This window comes from Colias croceus, chromosome 25 (assembly GCF_905220415.1).
Source record: "Colias croceus chromosome 25, ilColCroc2.1".
NCBI lineage: Eukaryota > Metazoa > Arthropoda > Insecta > Lepidoptera > Pieridae > Colias > Colias croceus.
Genome location: NC_059561.1, coordinates 2,639,723 through 2,664,216, shown reverse-complemented (window position 1 = coordinate 2,664,216; position 24,494 = coordinate 2,639,723). Strand labels below are relative to the sequence as shown.

Genomic DNA, 24,494 nt, shown 5'->3' with positions numbered 1-24,494 from the left:
CGAATATAACTAGATTCAAATTTCTAATTGATTATTTCAAAAGTCAGTCTCCTCATCATACATAGATCCATGTAAACATGAGTGCGTATCCTCAAAAGATATAGTTGTATCTTAATGTTGATATTCAGATAAAAAACATAGCAAAGGTTATAATTAGGTGAAAAAATGCGCTGATTTACGTTTTCTATATAAACTGCGAGTAGAGTATTGCCGAGTCATTACCGTTTCATCATCTAAAATGATAAGATCATATGTTATAGTTTTTGCTCTTGTTTTAATTTTTACGGAACATGACGCGGCGAGAATTTTGGCATTATTCCCAACTCCGTCGATCAGCCATCAAGTTGTATTCAGACCTCTGACACAGGAGCTAGCTCGACGCGGCCATGAAGTTACTGTACTCACAACAGATCCAGTGTTTACGAAAGAAAATTCTCCTGCAAACTTCACTGAAATAGACCTTCATGATATCTCTTATAAAGTCTGGAGGGAGAAAATAATGAAACATGGATCAGTTTTCGGTGAAAAGAATGGTTTATACAAACAAATGAAAGTTTTAGGAACCTTAATTGGAAACGTTGCAGAAATACAATTGAAAACTCATGAAGTCCAGCAGATACTTAAGAAGGACAAAGATGCATATGACTTGCTAATAATTGAAGAATGTGTGGAACCATTTTTAGTGTTTTCTCATTTATTCAAAGTGCCAGTGATTTCTATTAGTTCTTTGGGTATGATGTTAAATGGTGATGAAATTTTTGGAACACCAGGACACGTTTTCTTTTATCCATCAATGTTACACCAAAGAGTATACAATTTATCCTTCTGGGAAAAACTCGAAGAATTGTATAAAAGTTATAAGTTGACGAACGATTGGAATACCATACAATCTGAGGCATTAAACACAGTTAAAAATATCCTGGGATATAAAGTGCCTCCTTACAGTGAACTGTATAAAAATATTGATATGTTGTTTGTGAATATACATCCACTATGGACTAATAATCGACCGTTGCCTCCCAATATCATATCTATTTGGGGTATTCATAAGAAACCAGAAAAGGCACTTCCACAGGTAAGCTATTCTTCTTTAGTTATTATATTCTTCAATGAAATAATTCCTTGAATTTGCTTAACGTTCTCGTTATTGTTTTAAGGATCTTCAATCATATTTAGATTCATCAAAGAACGGAGTAATATATTTAAGTTTTGGAAGTAATGTTCCCTCCTCGTTGTTACCGGCAGAAACAATTCAACTATTTATAACGGTGTTTTCAAAATTACCTTACGATGTGCTATGGAAATGGGAAAAAGATGAATTGCCTGGGAAATCGGACAACATTCAAATATCTAAATGGTTGCCACAATCAGATTTACTGAGTGAGTTATTTTTTCCTGACAAATATTTCAAGATATATTTCAAAAATTGTGTTTGTTGTTGTTGACATTTAAATATATTTTTTTCTCTGCAAAAGAAGATACTCCGAAACGATAACAATAAAATCATCTGAATTCAGATAGTGTCTTGGACGAAATAAAATTATCATATCTTTTTATAGATAATTAATGAATGCTATAAGTTATTTTATAGCGCAGTTATTTTAAGCTTGCCATGAAAACATGACACGTTGAAAAATGTTGCCAAGTTTTTAGTAGCTCGTTATTTATTATTGTATATTATGTTTTTGTGGTTAGAATTTATCACATATGTTAAATTAATTAATATGTTCAAGGACATCCCAAGATAAAATTATTCATAACACAAGGTGGTCTGCAATCTACGGATGAAGCTATAAACGCGGGAGTGCCCCTCGTTGGTATACCAATGCTTGGGGACCAATGGTACAATGTAGATTATTACATGTACCATAGAATTGGAGTCAGACTAGATTTCGATGCATTATCTGAAGACGCGCTTGATAAAGCAATCAAAACCGTCATTAATGATAAAAGGTGAGAGATAATAATTAAGTATACCTACTTTAACAAGATTAGATCAAACTTGAAATAAAGTGTTGTGCAAAAACATACGCGCATTGTATGATGTTTTATTACAATTATATACAGATCTTAAAACTTATATTTACAGAATAGCGTTATGTATCTAAATTTAGATACCTTACCCTTAATCTCCCTGTTTCTAATACGAACGTTATTTCAGCTACCGTGAAAACATAATACGGCTGCGTTCGATCATGAAAGACCAGCCAGAGAGCGCTCTTGATCGCGCCGTGTGGTGGACGGAGTACGTGCTGCGACACGGAGGGGCGAAGCACCTGCGGGCCGCAGGCGCTAACAAAACCTTGGCCGAATACTATGACATCGATTTCATTTCAAAATTAGCCTTACTTGTTATATCTATTGTAGCTATATCTGTTTATATTTTATATTTCTTGTTAAGTCTAGTACCAAAGTCTAAGTCTAAGATCTTATGATATAACTGATTGTTAATAAAAAAAAAATAAAATATAAATAAAATAAAAATAAAAATATTTGATACGTTTTTAGAGTCATTTTTTGGACAGTATTACATGAACCATAACAAAATATTGTGCAATACTGAAGTGCACTTCTGATGTTTTTAAAATAAATTATATTAATATAGTATATGTGTCTCATTTTTATGTTACAAAAAATACATACCTAATCGAAACAAAGATCAATCTGCTTCAATATACAATTAAATGATATGACCTTGAACGCGCACTGTTCAACTTACAAGGCACACTGGGCACACAACTGGGCTTACAAGTTACATCACATAGAAAACTTTAGTTATAAAACTAAGCAAGTATAAAACAGTAAAAAACTTTTCCTCTGCCTTCTTAGTGCATTCATCGTATTTAATTTTGTTCTTATCCCCTATACTTTTGAAAGCGAGCAACGTATTTGTACTTCTAATTATTTAGCGATAGTGGCCTAGATTCCGTAGGATTATGGAATTATAGATATCTCGTTAACGGTAGAAATGTTTTTGACGCGACAACGTCTTATAATTCGATAGAGCCGGCTGCACGCACGAAAAAACATGACTCATGCGGCGTTACCTCGCTCTAAGGCGTTCCGTAAGGCTTGAAGTGCACGCGAGAGCGCGGAACGAGCGACAAAGAAGCACAATCGGACGTTGTCACGTTCAACCATCGCATCGTCAGTAAACCGACTTTACAGACAACCAATTTTTTAGATCTATTATAGTCTACCAAGTTAAATGACCAAAAAGCCATATTATGAAATGTACTATATTGGCTACCACTACAACTATGTTTCTTGATTTATGAGTTATTAGTGAAAAAGTAAATAAATACCTACACACACACATATTTATGAACGTACGCGTATACGTAAGTACCTATCAAGATAGTGTAATAATGGGTAACTTATTATATTATCGCACTACGTGAGTTCCAGCGTGCACCTTTTTTTTAATCTTTTTTTATTAGGGATTTTTGTCCTAAAGGGCGATGCCAATCCCATCGTAGCGTGCACCTTGATAATAGAGTTGCAACAATTTAAAGAATTTTCGGTTTTGATATTTATAAGTAGGTAATTTGTGAACCATAAAAGCGATGAGGTTGATTTATCTTTGTAAATAATCATACTTTATCCGCGATTAACATAGATAAAGACAAACAGTCAAATAGGCGAACAATTTTTTCTTAATTAATGATTTAGATTCCGTTCTAATCTCTCAAATGTTCTTCTTAATATTATACAGAATGTGATCGAATACAGTTTTATTATAGTACTAGCGGTCCACCCCGGCTTCGCCCGTGGTACATGTTTACGTTTTCTCTACATAAAAACCATCCTCGTACTTCAAGGAATATAATAAAAAAAGAATTATCAAAATCGGTTCAGCCGTTCTCGAGTTATGCGCTTACCAACACATTTTGCGATTCATTTTTATATATAAGATATAGATAGATAAGATAGGTGGTTAATTATTTTTCATTATTATGATAATTGATAAGTCATCCTTAAATTGAAAAAATATTTTCTTCAGTCTTGAACCACCTAGAAATATATTTTGTCTTAGCTCTTAGGTTAGCTTAGGTCTCTGGAAACAGCTGGCATATTGTAACTTGGCAAGAATCATTAGACGCACACTATTATTTAACTTTATTTTTTCTTTTATTAATTTAGTTACACTTCAAATTAATAATATGCGATTACAGTGTAACACCATTAAAATATCTTATGTTGACGTTCGTAATCTAAGTACTACAAACAACAATAAACAATATGGTTATGGTCACAAAAACCAATAAAAACATAATAGTAAACTGCATAATGTGATAATATGCCCAAATTTGTCTGGCATTGAACCAACAGGTTGAATTTTTTTTTTTTTTTTTTTTTATTATCAGAAACAAAAAAGGTTTACAGATATATTAATGTACAGCTGTGAATTAAAAAACCACTGAGGTTTATAGTAATGTTCGTATACAATAATTTATAAACAAAACAATTTCGGTTTAACTGTAGAATACATAAGCTGAGTCTAAAGTTTGCACAAAAATAACAGTTTTTTTTTTTTTTTACTTATAACTATAACATCAACTACAACTTGTCTAGATAATATTGCTTAAGTTTACGTTTTATATTTATTTTAGTAATACAATTTCTTAATTTAGTATCCAACCCATTCAAGATATCTGGTATCAAGAACGCGGTACGTCGTTGGCCATACATGTTTTTTGAGAAAGGTTTAATTAATTTATTAAGAGTAGTGTTCCGTGTATGGTAAGAGTGTGAATTTAATGTTTGATATTTTGTGTTGAAGAAGTTTTCTTTGAGCAACTGAAATTCAAATTTATAATTAATTGGCAGGACACTGCAATGTTTGAAAAGTTTAGGTATGTCATTATTAAATTTTCTTTTTATTTGCGGTGACACAATTTTTTTGAGAATTCGAACTTGTATGTTCAGAATCCTGTGCATATATGTTTTATAAGTCCTACCATAGCTACTAAGGCCGTATGATATTATAGAGTCAGCAAAAGCATTGTACAGCAACAGTCTTGTTTTATATGGTAATCTGTTCTTAATAATATACAAGACTGCCAGAAAAGATCGAAGTTTATTGCACACCTTTTCAATGTGCATCCTCCAGTTGAATCTGTTATCGATTATTACTCCTAAGTAAGTGTAGGAGTCGACAGCCTCAACAGTTTCACATTCGCAAGTTGTCGCACGTGGTTTACAATGCATACACTTATGCGTGTGATTTTTTATACTTTGGTATAGATTACCGTTGACGTGGGGAGATTTGATATGCATTAATTTCGTTTTGCGTGAATTTATTACCAATCCAGCATCATGACACCATCTGCACAGGTTATCGAAGTCATCTTGAAGCAAATCCATCGCTGTGTCAACATTTTTATGGGATACTAAAAGGCATGTGTCGTCAGCAAATTGAAATATCTTGGAGTGTTCTATTGCTTCTCCCATTTTATTCACGTATGCCAGGAAATGCAAGGGGCCCAGCACAGAACCCTGCGCTGTTCCCATGTCCACCTTTGTAGCATCACTATACGTACGACCAATTCTGACAAAGTTGTTGCGATTTTGCAGATAATTTTTGCACCATGCCAGTAAAGTACCGGCCAATCCACTATCCTCCAATCTATATATTAGTTTCTCGTGATCAAGGGTTTCAAAGGCGCGGGAAAAATCAATAAATAGCACCAGAATATGTTTTTTTTCGTTCAGATTTAAGTTTACTGTATCAGTAAAGTCTGATAGAAGGGCATTGGTGCTTTTTCCAGATTGAAAGCCGTATTGATTAGTAGAGATTATATTATTATCATTATAAAATTTATGTATTTGATCACTAATAACTTTTTCGACTATTTTATCAATTGACGAGAGTAATGTAATTGGCCTATAGTTCACAGGGTCATCGTGCGTCCCTTTTTTAAAAATTGGTCGGATACATCCTACTTTAAGCTTATCTGGATATTTACCTGTCTGGACCGAGATGTTTATTAGGTTAACTATAGCAACAGTAAGATTTTCTGATATATATTTAACGTCCACATTTCTTATTCCATCTATGCCGGGACTTTTTTTATTGTGTAGATTTTTAATAACACTGGAGACCCTATTGTGTGTTGTTTTTTGAAATCGCATACATACATTTGGCGGGACATTTTTAGACTCTTTAAATAGGCGTTCAGTGCAGTTTGGAATAATATTTTTTATGGAGTTATAAAATTCAACGGAAAATTTGTTTGCAATTTGTTTCACTGATATATTTTGGGCTTCAAACGCTTTAAGTATTGAGTCATCAATACTTTTTGACTCCCTACCACAAATGTTATTTATAATTTGCCATAACTTGTTCGGATTGCCGTAGTTAGTTTTTATTTTATTTTCATAGTATTTATTTCGGTAGTATTCGAGTAGTTTATTAGTTTTATTTCGAACTTTAATATACTGAAGTCTGAGGATGTAATTGTTTGGATCAGCTTTCCATTTATGAAATAGGTAGTCGCGTTTTTTGCACAGTTTACTTAGGTTTTCGTTCATCCATCCATAGTAGGGAAATGCATTACAATTGTTGTGTTTTTTATTATCGTATTCAGTTGACGCATTTTTGAAGTGTGTATGTATGTAATTATATATTTCGTCTGGGTTCTTCATATGGTTAGTACATTCAAAATCTATATTTTTTAATTTTTCAAATTGTATTCGAGTAGCTCTATTTGGTTTTGTATTATAGCGATGAGCTAACGTGTACGGATGATATACGGATGCCATAATTACAATTTTGTGATCAGCTAACACCGTATCAACTGCGGCAGTGTATGACGTGTCGTCAGTACGAGTGAAAATGTGGTCAATGCAAGATTTTGTGATTTTATTATCCCTAGGTTCTATGCGTGTGTAGAAAATAATAAAATGCACAATGACCTTTTTGTATGCAGATATCTATACATCTATACAAATATTATAAAGAGGAAAGGTTTGATTTTTTGTTTGTTTGTTTGTTTGTATGAATTGAATAGGCTCCGAAACTACTTGGCAGATTTGAAAAATTTTTTCACCATTCGAAAGCTACATTATCCACGAGTAACATAGGCTAGGTTTTATCCCTGAAATCCCACGGGAACGGGAACTATGCGGGTTTTTCTTTGAAAACGCGGGCGAAGCCGCGGGCGGAAAGCTAGTAAATTATATAAATCGAACTCGGATTATTTTTGGGAACAAGCTGTGATGTATTTTATACAATTTAATAACATATAATTTAATTATCGGAACAAATTTCGTTACTTTTCTCTTTTACCATAAAATCACAATAAAACTTATAATTCCAATAAACTATGCATGAAGAAAATACATTTAACCTCTCTATATACATAATTATCATCTTCGGAGGCTCGGGGAATATGACAGTTGCCGAACAGTGACGAATTTTTCTATGCGCATTATCAGTTTGGGAGTACTGTACCTACATGTATCTCATATTACCAAAATAAAATAGCGCATAATAATATATTGTGTACATTCTTGTTATGGCTACTATATTACTTTCGTCTTTCTGTCAGTTAAAATTGCAAAATTGCGCCTGTAAGAATATACAATCACAATATGACTGTTCTAAGTCCGACTCGCACTTGACGGATTTTATTAATTAATAGTAGAAACATATTTTGACAATCTAATATATAAAAATCAATGCCACTTTTCGTTGTAATTCCATAACTCGAGAACGGCTGAACCGATTTCGATAATTCTTTTTTTATTATATTCCTTGAAGTACGAGGATGGTTCTTATGTAGAGAAAACGTAAACATGTACCACGGGCGAAGCCGGGGCGGACCGCTAGTATTAATATAAAAGTATAACTTTATAACAAAAATGTGCAAAACAGAAACACAAACGTTAGGTTATAGTTTTTGTGTGAGTAATTATTAATGGTAGATGTTATTATTTTGTAATCATGGTGCTTCCGAGAACAACTGGTTAGACCTTTAAACTCAGAATGTTATTAGTATTGTAATGTCCTAGGAATTAATAAACTTAAATACGATCGTACTATTTTTTTTTATTGTTTAGAATTAAGATGTTCAAATACTCATAATATAATAGTACATATCCTTATAAGATACTTTTATCTAAATGTTTATAATAAGATAAAAAACACATCCTACATAATAATTAGTTAAAAAATGCGCTGATTTATGTTTCCTATATAAACTGCGTGTACAATGATGCATAGTCATTACCGTTATATCATCTGAAATGTCAAGATCGCTTGTTACAACGTTTGTTCTATTTTTAATTTTTACGGAACATGACGCGGCGAGAATTTTGGCATTATTCCCAACTCCGTCGATCAGCCATCAAGTTGTATTCAGACCTCTGACACAGGAGCTAGCTCGACGCGACCATGAAGTTACTGTACTCACAACAGATCCAGTGTTTTCGAAAGAAAATTCCCCAGCAAACCTAACTGAAATAGACGTTCACGATGTTTCATATAAAGTCTGGAGGGAAAAATTAATGGGTCATGGAACAGGTTTCGGTGAAAAAAATGGTCTATACAAACAGGTAAAGGTTATAGCGAGCATGGGGGATGTTGCAGAAATTCAATGGAAAACTCCAGAAGTCCAGAAGATACTTAAGAAGAATAAAGACGCATACGATTTGTTAATAATAGAAGAATGTGTGGAACCTTATTTAGTGTTTACTCAATTATTTGAAGCACCAGTGATTTCCATTAGCTCCATGGGTATGATGATACATGCTGATCAAATTTTCGGAACGCCTGGACACCTTTTCTTATATCCAACAATGTTACATCAAAGAGTATATAATTTAACGTTCTGGGAAAAACTCGAAGAATTGTACAAAAATTTTAAGTTAACGAAGGATTGGAAAGCTATACAAGAAGAGCAAAAAAAAAGTTTTAAGCAAATTCTAGGATATGACGTGCACCCTTACAGTGAATTATATAAAAATATTGATATGCTGTTTGTGAATATACATCCGCTGTGGACTAATAATCAACCGTTACCTCCCAATATCATATCTATTTGGGGAATTCATAAGAAACCAGAAAAGGCACTTCCACAAGTGAGCTTTTTTCTTTAGTTATTATATTCTTCAATGAAATAATTCCTTGAATTTGCTTAACGTTATTGTTATTGTTTTAAGGACCTTCAATCATATTTAGATTCATCAAAGAACGGAGTAATATATTTAAGTTTCGGAAGTAATGTTCCCTCCTCGTTGTTACCGGCAGAAACAATTCAACTATTTATTAACGTATTTTCAAAATTACCTTACGATGTGTTGTGGAAATGGGAAAAAGATGAATTGCCTGGAAAATCGGACAACATTCGAATATCTAAATGGTTGCCACAATCAGATTTACTGAGTGAGTATGAGAATTTTCCTTTATTTATATTTCCAAAGAAAAAAAAAGTGAGATAAGAAGTTACGGAACTACTCAACTGATATTGATAAATATTTCATATTATAAAGTCGCTTAATTCCTGAAAAACTATTAATATTTGGGTAGTATTTAAACGAGTGACTGTAAATTAAAGTTTTAGTTATCAAAAATAATTAATTGGGGTAACAGAATTACTAAGTGAGCGACTGACTGCGAGCGATGAAAAATTAATAGATCATGCAACTTAAACAAACATTAATTTGCGTTACATAAAATACAAAATGAGCAGCTTCATAATATTTAAGCGACATAATATTAATTGTTTGAGTGACAAAATTACGTCTTGTATTGTTTTCATTATTTGGCATATGATTTATTTATACTGCGTGACATTTTATCTTAATCGAGGTATTTCGAATAGAAAAATCACTTTGAAAAATACTATAATGGACAGAGTAGGTACTATCAGGTCAATTTGTTTTTGAAAGTTTTATCAAATAACTATTTGAAAAAATGTATTCTAGTGTTTTTAGTCGCTCTAGATGAGCGTAATTTAGTCGCTCACTTAGTAATCTATTCGCTCAACTAGTAATTTAGTCGCTCATATTACATATAGTAATGTAATCACACAGTTAGAATTCTAATATTTCAAATGTATTAATCACAACCCTCCTTTAGTACGCTCAATCTGTATTTTATTATCAACAAATATTCGTTGCTTGTTTAATTTATTTGTCGATTACTCAAATTCATACCGCTCAAGTTATTAAATCAGTATCTCATAATCAGTCGCTCACTTTATTTTCAGTCGCTCGTTTTATTATTCCCCTTAATATTTTAGTTTTTTTTGTATCCCATTTGTTTGTGACTTCGCATTATTTTATTTATTATTTTTGTATTATATGACAAATAAAGACAATTTGAATTTTGAATTTGAATTTGAATATGAATTTAACAAATAAGTGATTACATTTATATAATACTAGCGGTCCGCCCCGGCTTCGCCCGTGGAACCTACATTTGAAAAAATAGATGTTGGCCGATTCTCAAACTTACCCGATATGTACAGAAAATTTCATGAGAATCGGTCCAGCCGTTTCGGAGGAGTATGGCAACGGAAACTGTGACACGAGAATTTTTTTTATTAGATAGTACAATGTTAATATTTAATATTGTGTTTAAGGACATCCCAAGATAAAATTGTTTATAACACAAGGAGGTCTGCAATCTACGGATGAAGCTATAAACGCGGGAGTACCCCTCGTTGGTATACCAATGCTTGGGGACCAATGGTACAATGTAGATTATTACATGTACCATAGAATTGGCGTTAGACTAGATTTCCATGAAATATCTGAGGATGCCTTTGATAAAGCAATCAAAACTGTCATTAATGATAGAAGGTAAGAGAACATAGTTAAAAAATGTTTGCAGCAGTTTTCATCATCAGAGTTGAAAAGTATGATGTACGAGCTAAATATTTATAATTTCAGTGTAAGAACTCTAAGAACATTTATTGGATACGATTTAATATCTTTCTAATACGAACGTAATTTCAGCTACCGTGAAAATATTTTGCGGCTGCGTTCGATCATGAAAGACCAGCCGGAGAGCGCTCTTGAACGCGCCGTGTGGTGGACGGAGTACGTGCTGCGGCACGGAGGGGCGAAGCACCTGCGGGCCGCAGGCGCTAACAAAACCTGGTCTGAATACTATGACATCGAATTTATATTAAAATTAGCCTTACTTGTTATATCTATTGTAGCCGTGTCTGTTTATGTTTTGTATTTCTTACTAAGTCTTGTACCAAAAACGAAGAGTAAGATCTCATGACGAATAAATTCATTTATGTTTTCATAGCTATTGCATACAAGGACAGTATTACAGCATATTATTCAGAACTGAATTGCACTTCATATAATTTTAAAATAAATTATATTAATGTATTGGAATGTATTTCATTGTGTTTGAAGCCAAAATAAATAAATCAAAATTAAAATACACGATAAAAAGAAGAACCTTGGGCAGCCTGGAAGAGATCGCTGATAAGCGATAAGGTTGTCTTATGTGCTATGCATGTTTTTCGTTTCTTTTAATATTATGTAATGTAATGGTACATAAAATAGTTAAATAAATAAATAAAATAATCAGGAACTTGATATTACACAATATTTTGATTTGACCGTGAACGTGCAGTGTAGACTCAGTGTAGACCAATCTTATCACGAAACATTATAATATAATCAAATGAACAACAATTTCTTTTAAAAAGCGTTCATAAAGATAAAATACACATTATAAAAATGATATGTAAATGTGTTGATGATAATTTAGAAGAAACAAACGTTGAAAGTATAAAGGATCTTACGTTACTGTTAAAAGTTATTATAGAAGGCAGACAGAATAAAAATATCATTTGAAATCAAAACGCCTAACACCATTGAGAACAAATTTACCATATACATATTATGATCAATCCTAATCAACATTCTTAATTGTACCTGGGTCAATAATTGAATGTAACAAATAATTGTGTAAAATAAATGAATTATTTATTTATTATGTATTCATTTAAAACATTCATAACTGCTATAGCTTTTAATCATAAAGATACATCAAGCAACATGGAATAAGATGCTGCAGGTTTAATAAAATTCACCGCAATGGAACGGGGATCCAGTCTATTGTCCGGTGCGATGAAGCGGCGTGAGATGTGTTCGGTGTTCCTCTAACGCCGCCCCATGTGGCCCCATGAGCTGGCTGACTCATAGTTTGTTTTGGCCTGGTAGTGGACTGCCGCTAATGGGGTCACGGACGAATTCTACCATACAGGCTTGACGGAACACAGTGGGGATTTGGTCGGTAGGAATCTGACATAACTCACGGCCCCTTCCCGGAGGCCGTGCATATGCAAAATTTCCCCACGTAAAAAAACTGAACTTAAAGCATACGAAGGATCATGAACAGGTTGTTTCATCACGCTACGTAGTTAAACATACGTAGACAGACAAAAAAATTAAGTACTGATTTAAAAAAAAAAAAATCAAAATTGTTTATTTGGAATAATAAAACACACATTACAATGGGTTCTGCATATATTTTGAGAGCCATCCAAGTATTTATTTTCCAATTTACAGAGCTGGACATGTTAAATTGTAAATATAATAAAGATAAATAAAGCTAAACATCGATTAGATTAAATTAATTACCTACATTTTATTTAATAGTGTTAAGTCATACTATTTGATAAAATATTCAAATCATCACTTATCGAGTTGCTAATTGTCAGAGGACGCAATTTTATTTGATGGATGTCCTAATGTTGTATTAATTTTTTTTTCAAAAACATAATCTTACTTTTGTACATAATTTCTAATCAAAATCAAAAGTAATAGAAGAAAATTTGTACCTAGACAATTAAATTCGCTACGAACTAAAAATAAATAAATAAATAAATAAATAAATCTCAGTTCATGTAATAAAATGTAGGTAAAAATTTCTTGAACTAATTAACAACATATATAATTCAGCATTCAAGACTACTCTTCCGCACGCGGCTTCGCCTGCGTGGTGCATACCTTAAACAATTAAATTCCTGAACGTTCCTCTTGAAACACTCTATCGATTAAAAAAACGGTTACGTACGTTTAAAGATTTAAGAAAACATGCAGACAGCGACAGCAGCAGCAACTTTCCGCGGCTTCGCCTGTATTGTAATAAAACCTAATAAATTATGTACTAAAACCTTCGTCTGCCTAAAAAAAAACCGCATCAAAATCCGTTGCGTAGTTTTAAAGATTTAAGCATACAAAGGGACATAGGGACAGAGAAAGCGACTTTGTTTTATACTATGTAGTGATGATAGTGATAGGAGTGAAAATTATTATTTTTGATTGCATATACATATTCCATAATACAATCAATAATACCTCGCTTTACGATAACACATCCATACAAAATCTCAATAATTAAGCAATTCAGTCAATAAAGTATAACGAACATATCTACAATATCGTAAATATCTTCGTAATGTATAAATATTTACGACTAGCTTCCGCCCGCGACTCCGTCCGCGCGGAAAAATTAAGAAAAATTACGATTTATTTTTTTTCTATTTATTTTTCCGGGATAAAAAGTATCCTATTTTATGCCCAGGATAATAAGGTATAATTATACCAAGTTTCATCGAAATCGAACCGTTAGTTTTCACGTGATGCCTGAACATACAGACAGACAGACAGACAGACAAAAATTTTTTTTATCACATATTTGGGCTTGGTATCGATACAGTAACACCCCCTGCTATTTATTTTTTCAATATTTTCAATGTACAGAATTGACCCTTCTACAGATTTATTATATGTATAGATATCGACATCGTCTAAAAGAAGAATAAAAACATGACACTCATCTTACGCATACTGATAAAAGTACAGTTTTAAGAGAAATAAAAAATCATTATACCTACTTATCTAATCATTATACTTAATAACCATATCACTGTGACAAGTCAATAGTATATTTTTTGCTGTCTGTAGTATGATACTTCGTAAATAAAACATAAAAGACGATTGACGATAAACTGGAATACATTTCATGAAATACAGTCGCAATGGTCAGATTGCCAATAATCATCTTGCTCACATCTCTGTGTGTTGGAGTATACACAGCACGAATATTGGCCATATTACCGACGCCATCTGTTAGTCACCATGTGTTTTATAATCCTCTATTAATTGAACTGGTTCGTCGTGGACACCAAGTCACAGTTGTAACAACGGATCCTGCATTTACAGACGAATCTCGTCCACAAAACCTAACGGAAATCAACGTCCACGATATATCATACAAAATATGGAGGGAGGGCTTGGTAAACAATTTTAAATTCGGAAGAGTCCAAGGTCTACACGATATGCTTTCAACAGCAGTAAATCTCATTATGGAAATTACTGTGGCTCATTTGAAAATGCCGGAGGTTCAGCGCTTGATAGCTAGGCCTGACGAATTTGACTTAATGTTCGTTGAGGCTTGGGTCCAACAATCGTTGATATTCTCACATATTTTCAAAGTGCCTGTGATCCAAATAAGTTCGTTTGGATTTTCGCTTGGTAACAAAGAGATCATTGGAGTACCTAACCATCCATTCATATATCCAAATATGTTCTCTCAACAAAAAATCAACAATAGCACCTTTTGGGAGAAGGTAGATGAATTAAGAAAATACTGGAACTTTAACAAATTTTGGAATTCAATACAAGATGATGAAATTCGAAGGTTCCGTGAGATTTTGGGGCCAAGCTTACCTGATTATAGTGTTTTGAGGAACAATGTTGATATGTTTTTTTTGAATCATCATGCAATGTGGATGGACAATGTGCCTTTACCTCCAAATTGTATATCCATTTGGGGTGCCTATAAGAAACCCGTGAAACCTCTCCCTCAAGTAAGTTTGAATAGTTTTATTTTATCTATTATATTAAATATCTCTGTCTGTCTGTCTCGCTTGGACCAAAAGATATAATATATATCTTTACTTATATTATTCTTACCAAAAATTTATTGACATAACATAAAATTACCTAAATTAATTTTCATATTGGAAGTTATAATTTCATTCTTCGATAAAATTAAATTATCCTGCAATTCAGTGCAATTCATGGTGTATTCTATCAATCTATGTTTGACTACTAATTGTATAGTTTTACTTTATTTAAAATTTAAAAAATTTTCAGTTTTATTTTAAACTAGCTTCCGCCCGCGACTCCGTCCGCGCGGAAATATTAAGAAAAATTAAGATTTATTTTTCTTCTACGTATTTTTCCGGGATAAAAAGTATCCTATTTTATGCCCAGGATAATAAGGTATAATTATACCAAGTTTCATCGAAATCGAACCGTAACTTTCTACGTGATGCCTTCACATACAGACAAAAATTTTTTTAATCACATATTTGGGTTTGGTATCGATCCAGTAACACCCCCTGCTATTTATTTTTTCAATATTTTCAATGTACAGAATTGACCCTTCTACAGATTTATTATATTATGTATAGATAAATTGGGATTCATTTCAGGAATTAAAAACATATTTGGATTCTTCAACGAATGGTGTTATTTATTTGAGTTTTGGTACAAATGCTCCATCATCTACTTTACCACGAGAGTTTATACAGATGATGATTAATGTTTTTTCAAAACTGCCTTACAATGTTATTTGGAAATGGGAAAAGGACGAATTACCGGGAAAATCAGAAAATATACGAATTTCTAAATGGTTCCCACAATCCGACTTATTAAGTAAGTATTAGAAATTCTCACATGTAAAAATAAATAAAAAACGACGTGTGGCACTCGGGGACTGCCGCGATTAAGCTATTGCATGCTATGCCTTCAAGCCACACCTCCGCCCGTCGGAGTGGGGACTGGGGAGCGTGAGGTTTTTTCGTTACGGAATTTCTCGATTCGGTCCCCGCGCTCAAGGCCCGCGAGAAGCTATGCAATAGCTTAATAAAAATCGTTTACTATACAAATAGTAATAAAACGCAAAAAAGTTTTAATGCAAAAATTTTAAACACTTTTTAGATGGTGACTTTGTATTTAAATATAGTTTATTTTTCGTAGGACATCCAAACATAAAACTCTTCATAACACAAGGAGGTCTACAATCAACGGAAGAAGCTATCAATGCTGGAGTACCTCTTATTGGTATACCGATGCTTGGAGACCAATGGTACAATGTAGGGAAATATGTGCATCACCAAATTGGTATTAAACTTGACATGGAAACGCTTACAGAAGAACAATTTAAATCAGCCATTGAAACAGTTATAAATAATGACAGGTATGGTATTTATAAGATCCTAGCTGTGCCTCGCGGATTTACCCGCAGAGCTCTGCTCCTGTTGGTATTAGCGTGATGATACCTATAAACTTCCTCGATACATGGACTATATAGCACCGAAAGAATGTTTCAAATCGGACCAGTAGTTCCCGCGATTAGCACGTTCAAACAAACAGCCACACTCTTCGTGTTTTCTTACCATAAGAACATTCCTTGTACCTTTAAAAACGTAAAGTTTAACCATTGGGCTAAAATGTCCGACGAGCTGTTATCGATTATGCTTATCAATGTAATACTTGCCACATAATATTAAATAATGTTTATCTATTTTTTACGATTTCTGCTTATTTGTTCTAAACTCTTTACTGAATAATATAGAAGTTTACAATATTATAATCTCATATATTTACGGTTAAACATTATAACTACTTATAATTGTTTCAATTTTGAATCTATACTAATATTATAAAGCAGAAGAGTTTGTTTGTTTGAACGCGCTTATCTCAGGAACTAATTATTGACATAAGCTATTATATTTAGGGCCGATTTTTCAATCCTTGGTTAATTCGTCCAATAAAGTATTACACGAACATTTTCAAATGTCACCTGTAAACTGTCATAAACGGACAATTAGAATTTATTTTTGAAATGGTAGTTTAATACGTTATTCGATGAATAAGTTTTAACCAAGGATTGAAAAATCAGCCCTTAGTTAACGGTTCAGTCACACTACTAACGACGACGACGACCAAAATTCCAATCTTGCCGAAATTTGTTCAAAATTAAATATTAAAATCTTCGGTCATTCTTGTACTCGGAAAAAAAAATTCGAGGTCAATTAATAAAAAAATAAGTTTCTTTGCGATTTTCACCGAGACGGTAAGTTTATCATATTATAATCACCTGGAACCAAGAAGCTTATATATCTAATACACTGGAGATTTCAGTATGAACATTAACTTGTAACAAGAAAATATGACATTGAATGACGCCTGTATGTTTTTTATCTCTTTCTGTGGGGGTGACCAAGTTAGGTGTGAAAGGGATAAAAAAACATACAGGCGTCATTCAATGTCATAATTTCTTGTTACAATTTAAATGTTCATACTGAAATCTCCAGTGTATTAGATATAAGCTTCTTGCATGGAACCAAAATATATAATATAGATCATAAAATTATGTATAAAAAAAGTGATATACATATTTTTTTTCTAGGAGCCACCGTTTCTACAAAAAACTTATTTTTTTTATCCAATGATCTCGAAAAAAAAATTTCCAAACATGCGATAGAGGAAATTCTTATGTTTCATTTTAAATTGTGTTTTGCACAATTTTATTTAATTCCGACTGGATGAAAATTTTGTTGATGGTCGTCGTCGTCGCTGGTAGGGTGACCGAATCCTTAGGCAAAACATCATACGCTTTTGTTAATTTGTATCGAATCCTATTCCTTAGCGTTTTGACTTTTGTCTCGGCGCTCGGTCTTATTTGAAAAATTATTTCGGTGTCAGATAGCCCATTTATCGCCCATTAATATAATCACGATAAGACAAGCAGGAGTGGAGCTTGTCAAGTATTATGATATTATAGATCATAAAATTATATAAGTTTAGAGATAACATTTATGTGGTATCGTTTGTTTCAGTTATCGACGAAATGTAGTAAAACTACGAGAAATTATGAGTGATAACCCCCAACCGGCCTTGGATCGCGCCGTGTGGTGGACGGAGTACGTGCTGCGGCACGGAGGGGCGAAGCACCTGCGGGCCACCGCCGCCAACATGCCCTGGACTCAGTATTATGAGATTGAATTTGTAGTTAAATTGGGTTCAATAATACTCCTTTTTGCAGCTGTGGTTTTAGTTATTGTATACTTACTGTTAAAAAAATGTTTATCTAAAACAAAAGTTAAAGTTAGTTAGTTTAAGTTAGTTTTTTAGTTTCATTAAATTCGACTGAAAATAACGAAATTAGTTTTTTTGTTTGTCTCATAGTCTCCTCAGTTCCTGGATAGATTTCAAACATTTTTTCACTCCTATAAAGTAAATTAGCAGTTATTATTCATCTTTCTCGTGTGATAAAAATAGATGTTAAAGAAGATGCAAAAAAAATCTGCTCAAATTACAACTAAGCCAAAACATTATTTTTATGTTTATATTAATTTTTAAATAATTAATAATAATCTATGCAAGATTTCCCCAAAAAAAAATGTTTAATAAAATTTTATGTGCAAAGCGTGCAATGCAGTACCTACTACAAATCTGACGTTGTTATGTCAGTTGGTATCAGGAACTACTGACTCGAAAAAAAATTTCGTGTTAAATTGATTATTATTAATCGAGGATAGCATTATAGGTTATCATTACCACCCGGTCGAGGCCGTTTCCGAGGAGGGCAGGTCTAATGGAAAATTTTGTTTTAGAGCAGATAAAGTTCCGTGATTCAGATAGTACCTAAATTGTATAGTATATTAGTACGTACGTATAGTACCTAAGTATATTTTTGACACCATTTACCTGGACACTAACAATTTAAATCTTACTGAGCAATAACATATCTAATATTCTATTAGTGGAGAAATAATTTAAGTATTCTGTTAGCTATTATCGATTGTCTCACATAAACAAACCCATCGATGGGTTCCAGGTTCGACTCCCATTAGAAGTTAGGAAGGCGTGGTCAGTCAAAATGAACTTAGCATACGAAGGTTCATGAATAGGTTAAGTTCGTCGGACTACGTAGTACGTAGTGAAACATACGTACAGACGGACAAAAAATTAACTGCTGATTTGGGTTCTGTATATATTTTGAGAGCCCTCCAAGTTTTTCTTTACCAATTTATTGAATCAATGAAATGTTCCATTTTGATTGTAATAAAGATAGCTAAAGATCGATAAGATGTCAATGACCTACATTTTTTTAAATAATCTGTAATGATAAGTCATACTATTAATTGATTTAATTTCCCCAAATTTTAAAACTTTTTCAGTACTTAAATATTTTTTTTTATATTTTCTATATAATATCCAAATCATCACTTGTCTTCATAATATACGATTGAAATATCACATTAGGGTTGCTTTTGTTAGAGGACGCAATTTTATTAAGATTTTATTAGATCGATGTGCAATGTTATGTTAATTTTATCATGCAAATATTTTTTTTTTTCAAAAAACTTGATCTTAATTTTGTATAAAACTTCTTTATTTTTCATTTTAAGATAAAAAGTAATAGAAGCAATGTTGTAAACAATTAAATTCGCTACGAATTATGTCTTCAATTATTCTGTGGAACTGCTAGGTTAGGATACAGCAATTGAGTATTTGAATAAAAAAATTTTTTGTGCTAAATGGAAAGATTATAATATATTAGTTTTATAACAAAACTATTTTTTTAATTTTTTTTTTGCAATAATTCAAAAGTTATTTCAAAATAAAAATTAGTCTTTGAATCCAGTACCGAAAACACACCGACAACTCCCGAAGCGTTACCCGGACGCGTGTGACGTCATAATGTTAGTTTTCACACATTGCAGTTGATAGAAAAACGTATACAACTAAAACATTTTGAAGTCACATCTATGGTGACCAGTCATAGCGCGTTTATAGTCACGTGATTTTAATTAAAATTTCATCAATTTTTAATTGCTTATAATTAATTGAAAAAAAATTTTTTTGGAGTTTTTTGCATTAAATATCAATATTATTAATAATAAGGTTTTAAAATACATAAAAAAAATCAATAATTTTTTTTATTCAAATACTCAATTGCCAACAATTGCAGACTATAATATAGGTTGTATAGCAAGATCCGCTGTTTGTGTAATAAAAAGTACGTCACAGTTTCTACTTTCTTGAACTAATTAACAAATATAATTCAGCTTTTTATTTATAACTAGCATTCAGCACGTGGCTTCGCCTGCGTGGTGTATACCTTAAAAAATTAAATTCCTGAACCTTCCTCTTGAATCACTCTATCGATAAAAAAAAACCGTTTCAAAATCTTCGCTTTAAGATAACACATATCCATAGAAAATCTTACTAATTAAGCAATTCAGACAAATTCAGTATAATTTTTTGTAATGAACATATTATCTACGATATTGACATATTTATATGTTTCCTAAAACATGACACTCATATTACGCATGATATACTGATTAAAGTACAGTTTTTAGAGTAATAAAAAATATCTTTAATCATAATACTTAATAACCATATTATCACTGTGTCAGAAGCCTAGTCAATAGTATATTTTTTGCTATCTGTAGTATGATACATCGTAAATTAAACAATATTAGACGGTTGACGATAAACCGGAATTCATTTAACGAAATACAGTCGCGATGGTCAGACTACAAATAATCATCTTGCTCACATCTCTGTGTGTTGGAGTATACACAGCACGAATATTGGCCATATTACCGACGCCATCTGTTAGTCACCAGGTGTTTTTCCATCCTCTATTAATTGAACTGGTTCGTCGTGGACACCAAGTCACAGCTTTAACAACGGACCCTGCATTTACAGACGAATCTCGTCCAGAAAACCTAACAGAAATCAACGCCCACGATATATCATACAAAATATGGAGGGAGGGCTTTGTAAACACTTTCAAATTCGGAAGAGTCGAAGGCCTATACGATTTGTTTTCAACAATGGTAAATCTGATGGCGGATATTACTGTGGAACATTTGAAAATGCCAGAGGTTCAGCGCTTGATAGCTAGTCCTAATGAATTTGACTTATTGTTCCTTGAAGCTTGGGTCCAACACCCGTTGATATTCTCACATATTTTCAAAGTACCTGTGATTCAAATCAGTTCGTTTGGATTTGCGCTTGGTAACAAAGAGACCATGGGAGTACCTAACCATCCATTCATGTATCCATATCTTTTCACTCAGCAAAAAATCAACAATAGCACCTTTTGGGAGAAGGTAGATGAATTAAGAAAATACTGGAAAATGAACAAATATTGGAATTCAATAGAAGACGATGAAATTCGAAGGTTCCGTGAGATTTTGGGGCCAAGCTTACCTGATTATAGTGTTTTGAGGAACAATGTTGATATGTTTTTTTTGAATCATCATGAAATGTGGATGGACAATGTGCCTTTACCTCCAAATTGTATATCCATTTGGGGTGCCTATAAGAAACCCGTGAAACCTCTACCTCAAGTAAGTTTGAATAGTTTTATTTTATCTATTATTATTAAATATAAGCTGATTATCCCGGTCTCGCTTGGAGCAATAGATATAATATTATAATGTAAAAATAAAAATACTTCTATTTATTTGAAATAAATTTATTTCACAGATACGTTATATTAGTGATTTAACATTTCTTACCAAAAATTTATTGGCAAAACATAAAGTTACCTAAATTAATTTTCATATTGGTAGTAATAATTTCATTCTTCGTTAAAATTAAATTATCCTGCAATTCATGGTGTATTCTAAAAATCTACGTTTGAGTACTAATTGTATAATTTTTCTATATTTAAAATTTATAAAGTTTTTAAATTCGAAATAGATTGCAATTGACTATGAAGTTTTATTTTAAGGCTGGTTGCAGAGCTTAACCGACCGTCAGTGCGTAGCGTCGGTCCTGACGACGCATCAACAATTGTATGACTATGACACTAATGCGCATGACAACACGCGTGCGTATGGTCGGTCTAGCTATGAACGGTTTTATGAATTTCCATACATAATATGACAAGCGCGACTGACGTACGCACTGATGGTCGGTCAAGCTCTGCAACCAGTGCAGCCTAAGGAAATTGGGATTTATTTCAGGAATTAAAAAGCTATTTGGATTCTGCAACGAATGGTGTAATTTATTTGAGTTTTGGTACAAATGCTCCATCATCTAATTTACCACCAGCATTTATACAGAGGATGATTAATGTTTTTTCAAAACTGCCTTACAATGTTCTTTGGAAATGGGAAAAGGACGAATTACCGGGAAAATCAGAAAATATACGAATTTCTAAATGGTTCCCACAATCAGACTTATTAAGTAAGTATTAGATATTCTTACATGTAAAAATAAAACCAATAAATAAAATAAAAATCGTTTATTATAGAAATAGTAATAAAACGATTTCTATTTCTATTCCTATTAGCATATACGTAATACAACAATAGATTAAAGTTTTAATGCAAAAATCTTAAACACTTGTAAGATGGTGACTTTGTAGAGGTTTTTTAAGTGAAGTCCCGTGTCCCCAAGTGGGATAAGGGGCAGATGCATTATTCATACATCTGTTTCACTGATCGATTTTCTTTAGGGACAAGTAGGTGATCAGCCTTCTGTGTCCTACCAGACCGAGACATTTTTTTTTCTTCGTCTCCACCGGGAATCGAACAAAGGACCCCTCGGTGCTACGCTGACACGTCAACCACTGTACCAAGGAGGCGGTCAACTTTGTATTTATAAATAGATTATTTTTCGTAGGACATCCAAACATAAAACTCTTCATAACACAAGGAGGTCTACAATCAACGGAAGAAGCTATCAATGCTGGAGTACCTTTTATTGGTATACCGATGCTTGGAGACCAATGGTACAATGTAGGGAAATATGTGCATCACCAAATTGGTATTAAACTTGATATGGAAACGGTTACAGAAGAACAATTCAAAACAGCCATTGAAACAGTTATAAATAATGACAGGTATGCCGTATGGTATTTATAAGATACTAACTGTGCTCCGCTTCTGTTCTTTCTTATAATTATTTCAATTTTTAATCTATACTAATATTATAAAGTTGAAGAGTTTGTTTGTTTTAACGCACTAATCTCAGGAACTACTGGTCCGATTTGAAAAATTCTTTCGGTGTTAGATAGCCCATTTGTCGAAGAAGGCCATATCTATATCCATCACTATATCTATAATCACGCTAAGACCAACAGGAGTGGAGCTAGTCAATTATAATTGTATAAAGTAACTATAGATAACATATTGTATAGTGGTATCTTAGAGCGTTCACTTTTTTTTCAGTTATCGACGAAATGTATTAAAACTACGAGAACTTATGAGTGATAAACCCCAACCTGCCCTGGAGAGCGCCGTGTGGTGGACGGAGTACGTGCTGCGACACGGAGGGGCGAAGCACCTGCGGGCCACCGCCGCCAACATGCCCTGGACTCAGTACTATGAGATTGAATTTATAATCACATTGAGTTCAATAATACTTCTTTTAACATCTGTGTTAATAGCTGCGTCTTACATACTTTTGAAAAAATTTATGCCCAGCGTTAAAATTAAAGTACATTAATTTTAAGAAATTTAATGTTAATTAAGGTAAAATAAATAATACTTATTGTGTACAATAAGTCTTATTTTAAGTATGTATAATATAATTAGAATTAAATCAAATACAAACTCTAAGATTTTTAATATAACTTTCAGATCATCACATACGCTCAACTTATCCATACTAATCTATAATATAAAAATGAATCGCAAAATGTGTCGGTAAGCGCATAACTCGAGAACGGCTGAACCGATTTCGATAATTCTTTTTTTATTATATTCCTTGAAGTACGAGGACGATTCTTATGTAGAGTAAACGTAAATATGTACCACGGGCGAAGCCGGGGCGGACCGCTACTATTATTATAAATGCGAAAGTAACTCTGTCTGTTACTCAATCACGCCTTAACTACTGAACGAATTTTCATGAAATTTGGTATAGAAATGTTTTGATACCCGAGAAAGGACATAGGATAGGTTTTATCCCGGAAATCCCACTGGAACGGGAACTATGCGGGCGATGCCGCGGGTGTAAAGCTAGTCGCTTATAAGTTTAAGTATAATATTAAGTACATTAAGTATATTAACAAATGTAAATAGCTATTCAAATCAGAATAAATCATTTTACTAAACGGACTATCGCAATTTTTTAAGTTAATATAAAAAAATGATTATATTATGTGAATAAAATAACAAACAACAAACATATACGAGTCATATACTATGTCTTCTAATAGAACCTCATATTGTTGAATTAAAAATTAGCTGAAAACTTATAATAAAGGTTTGATTATTAATATTGCCCTCATTATGATGATAAGCGATCACCAATACCCATCAGCATTTATAAAAGCATTACAGCTTGGCAACATTAAATCTGGTTCTTTCGCCTTCAAAATTACTTTTAATAATTATAATAATAATTAAAAAAACTGCCTTTTGAACCATATGAAACTACAAAGTAAAATATCTGCTGATATCAGCATG

At 32.7% G+C, this 24,494-nt stretch overlaps 1 protein-coding gene across 1 annotated transcript; it reads left to right on the top strand.

Moving 5' to 3' along the window:
- LOC123703028 lies at positions 1-23,771 on the top strand. The gene is made up of 12 exons (XM_045650898.1): positions 1-1,075; positions 9,166-9,388; positions 10,590-10,809; positions 10,966-11,225; positions 14,008-14,849; positions 15,480-15,702; positions 16,027-16,246; positions 17,892-18,163; positions 20,587-21,422; positions 22,044-22,266; positions 22,705-22,924; positions 23,253-23,771. The coding sequence occupies exons 1-12, from the start codon at positions 239-241 to the stop codon at positions 23,527-23,529; spliced, it is 4,653 nt and encodes a 1,550-aa protein (XP_045506854.1). The 5' UTR covers positions 1-238; the 3' UTR covers positions 23,530-23,771.
- Positions 23,772-24,494: the final 723 nt, after the last annotated feature.

Bases quoted from the DNA above. Each gene is read 5' to 3' on its own strand.
- LOC123703028 (XM_045650898.1), top strand. From the start codon at position 239: ATGATAAGATCATATGTTATAGTTTTTGCTCTTGTTTTAATTTTTACG. The intron at 16,247-17,891 runs GTATGGTATTTA...CGTTTGTTTCAG, and splicing joins ACAGTTATAAATAATGACAG to TTATCGACGAAATGTAGTAA. The intron at 21,423-22,043 runs GTAAGTTTGAAT...GATTTATTTCAG, and splicing joins CCGTGAAACCTCTACCTCAA to GAATTAAAAAGCTATTTGGA.